Raw genomic sequence first — 13,603 nt, forward strand, 5'->3', positions numbered from 1 at the left:
GTTAGTTTTATTTTTATAGAATATATCATTTAAATAATAGGACTGGAATTATATGTTGTAGCACAGTCTGGGTTGTGTAAACCATTTGCTCCTAGGTCTTTGATTAAAAATGATAAAACCTTGTGATTCATCAGTTGGCTGTGAGTTGTTCAAATGGTCCAGCCTTGTAGAAATGTGTCATTTCAGCTTCCCTCACTGCCCTTGTCAAGAAATTTCTCCAGCTTCTTACTGTTCAGCCCCACCTGAACAGGGCCTGCGTCTTATCTCCCAGAAGGCTGTGCTTCAGCAGTTTTCCATGGAGATATTCCATTCCTCACTACCATCACCATCCTATGGACCAAATTCTATGTCCAACAAAAGAGAAGAGTACGCTTGATCCTATAAAATAGCCGGGGTCATTTGATCTGGCCTGGTTAGTTACCTCAGTGCAGAGGAGCTGACATTCACCACCTGGTTTGCTCTGATGCAGGTTTTCTTATGAAACCTCAGATGAATGTGTGAGCAACTTCTTGAGGACTAGAAGTCTGACCCTCACTTGCAGTCTCTCTAGCTTTGAGTGATTCCCTCTTCTCCAAGAGACACAGAAACAGCCATTGGATCAAACTCAATTCCATGAAGGTTAAATTAATTTCTAATCCAGTGTGCATCAGTCTCAGCTAGGAAATATGATCCAAAGTTTCAGTACATTATACACATTTCCAATTATAGTCTATTAACAAGGAGGACGGGGTCGTGCTGAACTTAGGCAAGCAAGTCTATTGCCATGAATAAAAGGATACTCAGGAAAACTTTAGGAACTTTTAAAATAAAACAGGGAGAAATAAATCACTGCCGATACACTCATGTCCTTTTTTTATTTCCATTGTCCACACAGCAACCATGTGCTCTCTACACGTCTCTCTGGAGTAGGGAAACAGCTTGGATTCCTTCAAACTCACCTGCTCCCATTGGTCACCACAGAACCACGGTGCCTTCTTTGAGGGACCTGGTATTACTTCCGATGTGAAGATGGTACAAATGAGACCAAACTGAGGTGGGATGTGGTCTAAAACGTGACCTTACATCAGCAATAATGACAATGCCAGCTCACACTGTTATGCATTTATTGACTCAGTACAAATATTTTAAGAAATGTTCACCTTCTGAACGCGTCTATTATGATAACGCAAGCAACTTTATTTAGACTTTAATAACAAAGAAGAGGGGATGAGGGCTATTTGTGTTTCTTACGCAGCCAAACGGTCCAACTTTTATCAACAACGAAAGCATTGAAGGTTACACACTGGTAGTAACCAACATCCTCCCACAGGACGGGGTATATGGTGAGGCTCCTGTGGTCCCCCGACAGCTTCCTTCTCTCTGAGAGCTGAATTTCCGTGCCATTGAACAACCACTGGATGGACACTGCATCTGTGTAGCAGGTCAACTCCACGGCATTCTTATTCTCTATGGTTGTCAGGTTGCTAACTAGGAGGGGAACCACTTTCACAGGCACTGTGGAGAAACAGAGAAAGGGATTCGTTGAGAATGGGCTTGAGACATGGAGCCACATGGCTTCCTCAGAGATCTCAGCCACTTACAGTCCACAGCAAGCTATGTAAAGGCCACCCTTGTGAGCCATTTGTGTTAGGTAGCTATGAGATCGAAATTTGGAAAACCTTGATTCTTCCTTATGTGAAAATTATTATTACTAATACCCCAAAGTCTAAGACCAATTAAAAGAAAGATATTTTATTAGACAGCAGAAAAGGGTCTGAGACAAGGGTCTCAGTTCCTGTAGGGACAGAGAGCTTGTGCCCTGTGGCCAGAAATCTGAGGACTCTGCATCCAGGTTCCAAGCTCTGAAGAGATTTTGGGTCATTCATTCATTCATTCATTCAATCACCATTTATTTCTTCCTAATTAATCAAAAGCAACTGAGTATTTCTTACAGGTTGGTCTCTGAGCTGGTTTCAGGGGCAGAGTGGAGAGGGGGCAGACAAAGTCCTCTCCTTTATAAATAGTGGAAGTAATACCAACACAACTGTAAACAAGTAATATCATCAAGTCCAGCGCAGGGAAGTGTGGATCGGCCACCTGAGGGGGGCTGTTCTTTGCAGTGACTAAGATTGTTATCGCAGGTAATTTATTTCTAAAGTAAAAGCAGATTATTTCTCTTTTCCTTTTGCTCCCCAGACCAGAATGTATTCCTCTGAGCTGAGGACGCCTAACTGAAAAGGATTCAAACCAATGGCTGGTTTAGGAATCCACGGACACCTCCTAAGGCCTGGGGGTGGAGGAGGAGACAAGGTTATGGCCACAGACAGACTTCGAGGGACTCTGATCAGATGCTCATGGTCTGTGAGACTCTGCTTTAGTGACCGTATCTCCCTGACTCTCCGCTGATTCTCAGTGAAGGTGGATAACTATTTGGCTGCCAGGTTGTCAGTGTATTAACTAAAATATTGACAGTATCTGACCTAAATCTTGGAATAGAATGACAGCTCAAATCACAGGCATCTGTTACTGATCTACACAAGAGAGAATCCCCTGGGCTGATCCCTGCTGAATGAGGAGCTTCCAGGAGCATCTTCTTTTCTCAGGGTTTTTTTTTTTTTTTATGGGGATGTTAACCTTTTTCTGAACTTTGCTAAGGCCCCCAGGACAGTCAGCTAATTAACATTAAACAGCATTGTCCAACTGTCTTCTCCACACACAGGCTCAGGTGATAAACTGAACTCCATTTCTGCCAAGGTGTGGCTCTTGGACCTGAGCCCTTGATGGTGACCACATCAAGAGCCTGTGATTTGGGTGCCCATTAAACCACTACCTGGTTAGCCTTTCCTGGAAGGTCAAACCCAACCTGACATAGGCTCCCCAAGGTCCCTGGAGTCAAGATCCCTGGACAAAGTTCTGGAGAGGGGCTCTTGAGGGGAACTCCGTGAGAATTTCTGGGGGCCCCTCAGACTAGGCTTTGACAGAGCCCTGCAGGGTTGTTTGCCACGTCAAGGTCCTGGGAAGGAGCTCAGGGTTCTGGACTGAGACTGGTCTCCCTGTGCTGACTGAGTCCCATCAGACTGGTTCTTCTGTCTTTAGTGATTGTCTGCAGGGCTGGAATTAGGGAAGGGAACTGAGATCTCAGGAAGTTTGTCTCCACTCTGTGTATCCTGTATTAAATGCCAAAACCCAACTTGGGATGTGATGCAGAGGGGGATGGAGGCAGAGTCCAGCATTATCAGTCCTGTGTGTGAGTAGAATTCATCCCACCCAACACCCAGAGGTCAGAGAGCAATCACTCACCGTATACATCAAGCTGTCCAAAGCTTACTTCTCTCACTGAACTTTGAGAGTAGACCTCTACAGTGTATTTTCCTGTGTCATTCAGGGTGACATTTGTTAACAGCAAGGATCCATCATAGATTATTTCCTCTCGTCCACTGTACGCAGGCCCTTTCACATGTGTGTCTTGGTCCATATCATAAGTTGCTATTTTGTTAGAGGGGTTTGCCCCTTCTCCCCTGTACCACACGAAGCTTGTAACATCGGGAGGCGTATTGTCTACATAGAGGGTCACATTTTCCCCTTTAGCAGCCCTGGCCGATCGAACAATTACTTTTGCAGCAGTGGGTGGGCACCAGTAGTTTAATATTGAGACTAAAAAAGAAAAATAAATGGATTAATATTTGGGTCTATGTATAGGGATTGGAAAAGATGAGGGCCTGGATCCTGAAAAAGTGTCTTCACCTCTCAGCCTTGGTCTGCATATGAGGGTCTATCTCCCACGGTCAAGGTCAGTGGCATGAACACCATTACTTCAGCTCCTCTGAACCTGTTGTATTTTCTGTTTCAATATTCCTCTCTAGGTGTTCATCTTGCTCAGTGAGGAGCCTCCCCACTACCCTCAGACCCATGCTGACACTCAGGAGTGTCTTTGAAGGACACCTTTGATGGCTACTGTCTGTCTTCACTTTCTGACCTGCCCCTGCTCTGTTTTTTCGTGGCATTTGTGGGTACCCCATCTAGATCTTTCCTTTTCTCTCTCTTGCATAGAATGCGAGTTCCATATGAACAGGTTCTTGTTTGATCTCAAACCTCCAGTGACCGCAACAGGCTAAAGACACCTGTGGGTAAATCAATGTTTTCTCAGGGCCCTGTACCTCATGGAGTGTATTAGAACATATCTGAGGTTGGTGGAAAAAAGAAGTCTAGCACCCCTGGTTGTTTTACGCTGAGATCCTGACATAAATTGTTATTATTATTTTTTTAAGATTACTTTATTATTTACTTATCTTTTAGAGGGGAAGGGAAGGAGAGAGGGAGAGAAATATCAATGTACTATTGCCTCTGCCAAGGACACACAATGTATATCATGTGTCCCCTGCCAGGAACTGGCCTGCAACCCAGGCATGTGCCCTGACTGGGAATCGAACTGCGATCCTCTGGTTCATAGGCCCGTGCTCGATCCACTGAGCTACACCAGCCAGGGCTGTTATTATTATTATTATTATTATTATTATTATTATTATTATTATTATTATCAGTTTTTCTAATTCAATACTCAATGATGAATATCTTAGGAAATGAACAGCAATTAAGGTTTTCCTGCTTCTCACCACTTCCACATTGAGATTTTCCTCTGGCTGACCCTCCTTCCCCATCTTACTCTGCTCCATTGCTTTTTACCTTCAGATCCAAACAGAACCCTTCCCTCTTTTCTCAGAGCCCCAGCCTCTCCAGCAGACCCCAGCCAGTCTCTGTGTCAGATCCTTAGTCAACCCCAAGGAATTGTCTCCTACTCACCAACCAGCAGGAGCCCTTCCCAGTGGACAAGTCCTCTGTGAGTAGAAACTGACAGGGATCCCATGGTGTCTACTGTCTGCTCTGTGGCTGTCTCTTTGAGACCAATCTGAAGTTCTGTAAGGCTCACAGTCACCTCTGTCCAGAATGGTACAATCCACTAGGTGTCCCGCCTGTGCACTGAGCTTTATACAGGGGCAAGATGACTAGTTTTGTTTCATCATGTGGGTTGGGGGGCAGGGTCTGGGCCCATGACCCTCCCACTCCCTGTCCTCATTTTTGCCACCCTGTCCCTTCTTAACAGTTTACTGTCCTTTTGTGTTTCAGTTTTCTGGGTACTGTTGAGTCCTCTGAACACCACACACACATACACACAAGCACACACTCACACGTTGTGTTGGAAAAGCACAGGCCTGGGCTGCCTGACTTTCAGGCATTCCCCACAGCTCCCTATTAGGTGCCTAGTAGCTTCTCCCAGTCTCTCTGTTTCACATTGGCTCTTTCCCCTCAGAGCATCGATTTTTTGAACTACCTTAGAAAAAACTTGTCATGATTATGTCATCACTGCTGTGCACTGAATCACCTGTGAAACTGTTACCCAACAGGGGCCGTGGGAGGTGGGGGGGCGGGCAATACTTGGCCCACCAAGGGATGCCAAAAAACTGCTACAAAAAACAGGGGCCCCTCCCAAGGACGGTATACTAATATCTATTGGACTCTTCTCTCTGCCGCCAGTTGGAAAAACATCTCTCAATGTCAGAGATTTCTGAAAAGGAAACAAAATGTTTATTTAATGCTATTCAGACCTAATACCTTCATTAAAATATTAAAGTCTTTAAGGGTATACACCTACACACACACACACACACACACACACACACAGCGCTCCCTTCTCCCACTGTCCCAACTCTGAATACCGTAAATCAGGAAAAGAGCCCATGTCCGTTTTTCAGGTCACTGGCACTGTGGGCTGTGTTGCCGTCCAGGCAGGATCTCCAATTAATCCAAAGTCATGCAGCACCTTCCACTGTCAAGAGTTCTTTGTACCAACTTCCAGTCAAAGTCTCTCCTGCTTTCCAGGCCACTCAGCCAAAGGGAGTGTCCCAAAGCCGCATGGGCCTCTTTTACCAAAGGTGCAGGGGTCCGCACTCCACCAAAAGTGCATGTCTTTCTTCTTCACCTGGCTGCAGGGATCTCCATTCTGGCAAAGCTGCGTGGTTTTCCCTTTTCACCTGGCCAAGAGGGGGTCCTCATTCTGCTAAAGCCACGTGGCTCTCAAGTAGGCACTGTCTCAGAGGATCAGCCCCAAGTTACATCCTGGGTACAAGCCACTCCTCTCCCTGGCCCAAAACTGGGCCACAGCTACTTAACATATCCATGAAACCAGTTAAAGGTTGTAGATATGTTAAATGACCATTCCAGAGGTTAGCTGCAAAACTGGTGCTATGCAAAACAGCTCTCAATGGCCCTGCTCCATTTGTCTCTTCCCCCAACTGACACCTGGGGTGGGGGGTGGGGGGCAGTGAGGACATCTTAATAATATTTCCTCCTGTATTCCTATACACTTTGAGTTCTGGACACCATTCCAAATCTTTTTTGGGCCCCCCCCCCCCGCCCCCAGCTGCACCCTGTATCGAAACTGCAAACATTGTGATGCTCAGGTAACACCATCACATACCTGCTTCAGCAGCTGTCCAGCTAATGTGGATGTCCACTCAAAACTAGATCTCTTGATGTGAAAGGTAGAACCATGTCTCCTGCTCTCTGTGCAGAGGAAAAATATCCAGACCCTGTTAAACTGCAGATTCTGACCCAGCAGGGGGTGCGGTTGACCAGTGACTGTGCATGTAACAAGGGTTCAGGAGAAGGTAAGATTCCTGGCCTGTAAAATACGCTTGCAATAGCAAGGCTGATGGGGGCACATGTGTCCCTGAAGGAATGATCCACTCATGCCAGCACTGGCCTCTGCTGTGTCTTTGTCTTGTGTCTGTCAGCAACATACAGAGAGCCCCAGGTGTCCCCAAATGGGGGTCATCTCTGTTTGTGACACAGAAACCCAGCTGGGAATCCAGCTGTCTGCCTTGTGTTCTCAGATTCTCTGAGAAGGTTTTCTTTCCTCCCAGCAGGAAGGTCACAGAGAAAACCCTGGGGGTGAGGAGCAGTTAAGCTGGGTGATAACTGCAGAGGGGACCCTTCTTCTATGTCACCTTGTCATCAGACTGGCTTTTGCCAGAACCAAAAGCAGAACTCTAGATTGGACCTGCAGTTTTGGGTGTGAAGTGGGATGTGTCCTGCGTGTCCCAGGAAGAAAGGAATGTGGTGAAAGGTCAGGTGCCTGTGGGCTTCCTGGTCATGGAGGGACAGGTTCAGGTAGGCCTTTCCCCTCCATGTCTGTTTGTGGGGCCTGTCCCTGTGCTCCCTGAGTGTTGGGACAACCTCTGGTTTCTGGCTGGGAGGCTTTCTTGTGGTCACCAGACTTGCCCATGGAAGATGCCAGGCACAGTGTAGAGAGCAGCACAGAAACCCCTGAGAGAGGAGGTGCTCCCAGGCCCTGTCAAAGTAAATAATGTTCAAAGCCATGGGGTAGTTTAATGGGTTTATCTGAGACAAAGTGACTACATATGCCTGAGAGCAAGATCTCAAATCCTGTGAGGAATGACAGTTTTACATCTTAGTTTTACATAATAATTATAGGAGATAAAAATGGTGATTTTTCATCAGGCCTAAATAGCATTAAATAAACATTTTGTTTCCTTTTCAGAAATCTCTGGCATTGAGAGATGTCTTTCCAATTGGCGGCGGACAGAAGAGCCCAATAGATATTAGTATACCGTCCTTGGGAGGGGCCCCTGTTTTCTGTAGCAGTTTTTTGGGCATCCCTCGGTGGGCCAAGTATTGCCCCCTGCCCCCGACCCTTGTTCGGTAACAGTTTTTGGCACCCAACATGGGGCGATAATTGTCCGTGGCAGACCAACCCCCTCAGGTGCAAGAGTGAGGCTTTGGAATTTTCTCAGTCTCTGAGGAATTTCTCTGAGCTCTTGAGGGCATCAGCCGCCTAATCACACCCGGAAAGGTGAAAAGGAAACAAAGCAGGGAGGGAGCAGATACGTGAACGTGTTTGGGGTTGAAGACTTGGTTTCTGACTGCTCTTTTGCAATAATGGAGCTGGAATTGTGGGCAATAGTAGGGGAAATACCTGGTCTTTATGACATCTGTATTCTCTTTGGTCTGGACCTTTATTTGCTTTGTTGGAACTGTGTCAGTAGTTGTACAGAGAAGCATGTAATGGTCCAGATGGAGGAAGGGGTCTCGGAACCCCTCCCTGATAGTAGAGCACAGGAGGAGAAAGATGATGAGGAAAGAAACCTCATTAATGCTCTGAACCCAGGGAATGGGGGACCCCAGAGAGCAGGAACTCCGGTGGTGACGCTGCCTTCTGAGGAGATGAGGCCCACTATGGCTTCTCCTGCCCTGCAAGTGGGAGAATTCTCCACCACAGATTTGCAGTCTTTGCTAGTGGGCTCTGCTCACCCACCACACCAGGGGTTGCCAGGGTCCTCCTTGGCTCCCAAAAACGGAGCTCTGGGGCCCCCTTCACAGGTGGGTGGACCCTGCTCTCCCTCTGCATTGGTGATGGCAGCTTCAGTGCACCACCCCCACTGGGTGGAGGGCAGCTTTGTAGTGCCCCGACACCCGTCAGTGGAAGAGGCCTTGGGGGCTTCTGGGGCTCCTGAAACTGGAGTCCTGGGACCTTTGCAGGTGGGCAGAACCAGAGTCAGGGTGCTGCCATTTTGGGTAAAATGGATGAGCCACGTGAGTGCCCCACCATGGAGGACAGAGCGTTCATGGGTGTCGCCATGGTGGATGATCCCACGTGCATGGGTGCCGCCATCTTGGAACTGGCTAAGGCTTCTCTTCAGATTATGGGCTTGTATGCTGTTGCTGTGTGGACACTGCAGCAGTCAGGTTCTCTGTGTAACTGGTTCTGATAGTAATAGCTCTGGTTTTGGAGGTCATGAACTGAGATCCAAGATTGACCATCTGATTTTTAGACAGTTTGCAAGGTCTAAGCTTCAGAGAGGTGCAAAATGTCCCTGTGAATCTAGGGACTTTTAGTGGAAGGTACCTGCAGTGCTAGGGACTTTAAGCTGCCAGATGCTGGGTTTAAGTACTGAGTTTAAGTATAGTCCTTCCCATGTGAGAAAGGAACCAAGGTTAAAAGAGAATGATGGATAAATCTAAATGAGTAGAAATATGTATAAAGGATGTGAAAGTTTTAAACCTAGAGTAAAGGAAACCTCAACTACTTGTTTTCTGGTTTTGTGGGAAGAGAGCAAATTTCTCACATGTGTTCTGTTTCTGATCAGAAACCTGTATTGTAAGACCTAGTGAAGGTCACCGTAGCCAGTTGGGGAGAATGCCTTTGCCACCCGGGACCTAGGAAGGGTCATTTGGGGCTGACAAGTGCTTCAGCCTGAGGCAAAGCAGCATGTCTCTGCCATGAGACTGGGCCTGAAGGACCATGTCTTTGTACCTGAAGACCTAGGAAAGGTGTCCTGGAGCTGGTTGGGGAGAGTGTCTTTGCCACCCAGGACCCAAGAAGGGTCAATTGGAGCTGACAAGTGTTTCAGCCTGAGGCAAAGCAGCATGTCTCTGCCATTGGTTCTGCTTCTTATCAGAAACCCTGTGTACCTGAAGACCTAGGAAAGGTGGCCTGTAGCCAGTTGGGGAGAATGCTTTTGCCACCCAGGACCCAGAGAGGGTCATTTGGGGTGGATAGGTGTATCAGCCTGAGGCAAAGCAGCATGTTTCTGCCATGAGACCAGGCCTGAAGGAGCATGTCTCTGCGAGGCAACAGTGGACACACTGGTGCAAGAGAATGCCTCTACCTGTGTATTGTTCGAAACTCTGTTTCGGATTTTGCTCTGTATCTGCTCTGAAAGGGAGATTGAGGATTCCAGAAAAAGGTTGAAACTTCATACTCTATAAAAAAGTGAATCAAGGAAGGGGATTTTCCATTATGCTTTGTATTTTTCTCCCTACCTGATCCCTCCACAATTTGGCACTCTGAAGGAATGAATGATGACATAAGATTTCTTTGCGTAAAAGCAATAAGACCAGTCATTAATAGTGGTTTTGTTAACCAAGACTTTGACTGGAATGTCACGCCTGAAGGAGGCATATATGGGTTCTGGTTGTCACCAGAAAGCCCTAAGGAACTGGGTTTGACTTGTGAAGCTAGCAAAAGCCCATGAGAAAAACTTTGTACTTTGGTTGGTTGTGTGGTTCTTGCCAGTCTTTCTGGGGAAGGAACAAAGGTTGCCTTCCTGAAAGATGGCTAAAAAGGAACCTGTAGGCACAATGGAGGCTCAAGGATTTGAGTGAAACGACTGGTACAGGTGAAGCCAGATGGCAGATGTGTGGGTTTGCTTCTGTGCCCTGAGGGGCAGACTGAGAAGTCAATCTGAAGGTTCCCCGTGTGAGTTCTAGCAAAGTGGACTTAAGGGTCATAAGTGATCCAGGCTGCTCTTGGTGTATTTATGCAAACGAACAGGCAAAATCAAAAGTAGGGCCCAAAGTAGTCCCTGTAATAACAGTGAGGGTGATCTTAAGGAGAAAAATTGTAGTTCAAGGAAAATCACAGTGCTCAATATTGGACATCAGAGTGGCACAGCTAAATGTCTTGAACGTTTGTTTTTCACTTAAGAGTTGAAACCAGGTTTGTGATGTCACCGAAGATGTACAATTTACAGGTGCAAAGGCCCTGTCAAATTGCCACTGTTAAATGTCATTGCAGGAAGGACCTTGCAATGTAATATCTTCCCAAAAGACAGTCTCACAGGCACAGGAACTGGTTTGGGGATTGTTGTGTGAATTAACCTGTGTGTTCTTATGTTTTCATAGGGCGTATGCCTATGACCTGCCTATGCCTGTCAGTGATTGGTTACAATATAGGCCTCATTTAAGGAGCCCATCTTTGTCATCGGCCCCCTGAGACTCAACGGTTTGGCTGAACTAAGTAGTTGGGTTGGTGAAGGGCTGGGGCGGTCTGTGGGCTTCACATAAGAACTGATTTTCCCTTTTCTGTCTTGATGGCTTGGACAGAAAGGGCTCAGAAATCTGAAAGGAGGGAAATCTTAATGTATTCTCCTCAGCCCAAGTGAAGTATAGTGGGCCACAAGAGTCTTGGATAGGTGTAGCATGCCTTGTACACACACCTTCCTCCAGATAAGCCATTCTTTACTGAAGTCCCTGCCTTTGTTATTTAATAGTTATGACTTAATTGTGCTTCCAATTTCTTACCTAATCTGTACCCTCCAGTATATGACCTGACCAGAAGGCCAACGGTCCAGTAATGCCAGCTTTTGGATACCAAGCCTGTGACTTCCTGGTGGCAGCCAACTGACCAGGATCCTGTAAGGTCCTTCTCCTCACAGGAAGGACTCTCTCCATGCTGCACCCCCCCTTTCAGGGAACACTCCTCTTTCAGGGCACCCCTGGCCCAGGGGTAGGTAGGATGACCTCCATGTCCAGCCGGAAGCAGTTACAAGAAGATGAGACCTTCGTCCATTTTCCTTTATATGATTATAAAGTGGGTGTAAATCTGAAAAGAAGGATATTGATACAGGATGCAGCCAGCCCCCCCCCCCAAAAGATTTGGAATGGTGTCCAGAACTCAAAGTGTATAGGAATATTGGAGAGACATATAAGATGTCCTCACTGCCCACTCCCCAGGTGTCAGTTGGGGGAAGGGACAAATGGAGCAGGGCCATTGAGAGCTGTTTTGCATAGCACCAGTTTTGCAGTTAACCTCTGGAATGGTCATTTAACATATCTACAACCTTTAACTGGTTTCGTGGATATGTCAAATAGCTGTGGCCAAGTTTTGGGCCAGGGAGAGGAATAGCTTGTACCCAGGATGTAACTTGGGGCTGATCCTCTGAGACAGTGCCTACTTGAGAGCCACGTGGCTTTAGCAGAGTGAGGACCCCCCTCTTGGTCAGATGAAGGGGAGAGCCACGCTGTTTTGGAAAGATGTAGACCCCTGTAGCCATTAGGAGAGAGAGCCACGTGGTTTCAACACAGTTAAGACTTCCTCTTGGTCAGGTGAAAGGGAAGACCATGCAGCTTTGCCAGAATGGAGATCCCCGCGGCCAGGTGAAGAAGAAAGACATGCACTTTTGGTGGAGTGCGGATCCCTGCAGCTTTGGTAGAAGAGACCCATGCGGCTTTGGGGTGTTCCCTTTGGCTGAGTGGCCTGGAAAGCAGGAGAGACTTTGACTGGAAGTTGGTACAAAGAACTCTTGCCAGTGGAAGGTGCTACATGACTTTGGATTAATTGGAGATCCTGCCTAGACAGGCGACAACACAGCCCACAGTGCCAGCCACCTGAAAGACGAACGTGTGCTCTTTTCCTGATTTACGGTACCCGGAGTTGGGACAGTGGGAGAAGGAAGCACAGTGTGTGTGTGTGTGTGTGTGTGTGTGTGTGTGTGTGTGCGTTTGTGTGTAGGTGTATACCCTTAAAGACTTTAATGTTTTAATGAAGGTATTAGGCCTGAATAGCATTAAATAAACATTTTGTTTCCTTTTCAGAAATCTCTGGCATTGAGAGATGTCTTTCCAATTGGCGGCAGACAGAAGAGCCCAATAGATATTAGTATACTGTCCTTGGGAGGGGCCCCTGTTTTCTGTAGCAGTTTTTTGGCATCCCTTGGTGAGCCAAGTATTGCACCCCCCCGGCCCCCCCCGACCCTTGTTCCGTAACAATGGTACATGATTAGGAGGTGAAGAAAAGTATAGTGAGGAAATCTTAAGAATTAAATAAAAGTCTAAAATGGAGAAACATAATCTTTTACATTGTTGAGATGCAAAACATAATCTTTTACACTACTCTAAGTGTAGGTGGGTGTCAGACAGGCCGATGTTCATTCACCGTTGGGCACCTGAGAAACTATTTTCTTACTATGCTGGAGAGTCTTTAATTGATGTGTCTTCCAGTAGACAAAATAAATCATGGTCTTTGTCATTGCCTAGGGGTGCACTTGTGAAATGAATATCACTAATTTGTCAGTCCTTACAAGCTGTTTAATAAGTTCCTGATCGTAATGCAGAATGTTTCCTTTTATGTTCCTTTGTTTGGATGCCCAGGGTGACCAGGGACTGTTAATAAGGGGAAAGGCTGTGGTTACCAAAAGAAGTGGTTCTCATGGTTAAGGAGTATTTAGCCAAGTGGGATTAAAATCTGTGAAAATGTATTTTGTTGAGTTTTAATTGTATGCTTTGTCTGTTTCACCAATGCAGAAAACTGGAGTGAAAGGCACAATAAAAATATCATAAATAAGACAGATATTAGAAACACATTGCATTATTTGCCCAGTGAAATGAGCCCCTCAGTCAGTGTAACTCAGGGGGAATTCAATTGACATTAATTTTTCCAAATAATAACTAACCTTTGTAAAGCCTGTTCTTCTCCTGCAAGAAAATGCCTCAATCCAGTGAGAAAAAATACATATTACAATTAATACACATTTGTGTTCTTGATATGATAGTACTTAAATAAACTTCAATTAAAATACCTCAAGTGATTCTGAAGCAAGTGGGAAGTGTATTTGGGACCACTGAATGATATTCCTGGGTTACGTTTGGACACATAGGACATCCGCCTCACACTTTACCAGCTGCCTACCATAGGAGGTTCCCACTAATATTGTCTACTTTATGAAGTCACATTTTAAAAGCCCAATTTTTAGCTCACATACATGTTAAAATAGAAGTAATTGAGTCCCTATATATAAGATTGGCTTTTGATGAAGAACATACCTGT

General features: G+C 46.2%; 1 protein-coding gene across 1 annotated transcript; it reads right to left on the minus strand.

Moving 5' to 3' along the window:
• Positions 1-1,143: 1,143 nt before the first annotated feature.
• On the minus strand, positions 1,144-4,914 carry LOC118974784 (carcinoembryonic antigen-related cell adhesion molecule 21-like). Its single transcript, XM_037028394.1, has 3 exons — positions 4,780-4,914; positions 3,280-3,633; positions 1,144-1,494 (listed from the first exon to the last, which is right to left on the minus strand). Exons 1-3 carry the CDS (start codon positions 4,841-4,843, stop codon positions 1,214-1,216), a joined length of 699 nt encoding a protein of 232 aa, XP_036884289.1. The 5' UTR covers positions 4,844-4,914; the 3' UTR covers positions 1,144-1,213.
• Between the last annotated feature and the right edge of the window lie 8,689 nt (positions 4,915-13,603).

The sequence above is a fragment of the Sturnira hondurensis genome, unplaced genomic scaffold, assembly GCF_014824575.4.
Source record: "Sturnira hondurensis isolate 20B ecotype Veracruz unplaced genomic scaffold, ASM1482457v3 Scaffold0019854, whole genome shotgun sequence".
Taxonomy (NCBI): Eukaryota; Metazoa; Chordata; class Mammalia; order Chiroptera; family Phyllostomidae; genus Sturnira; species Sturnira hondurensis.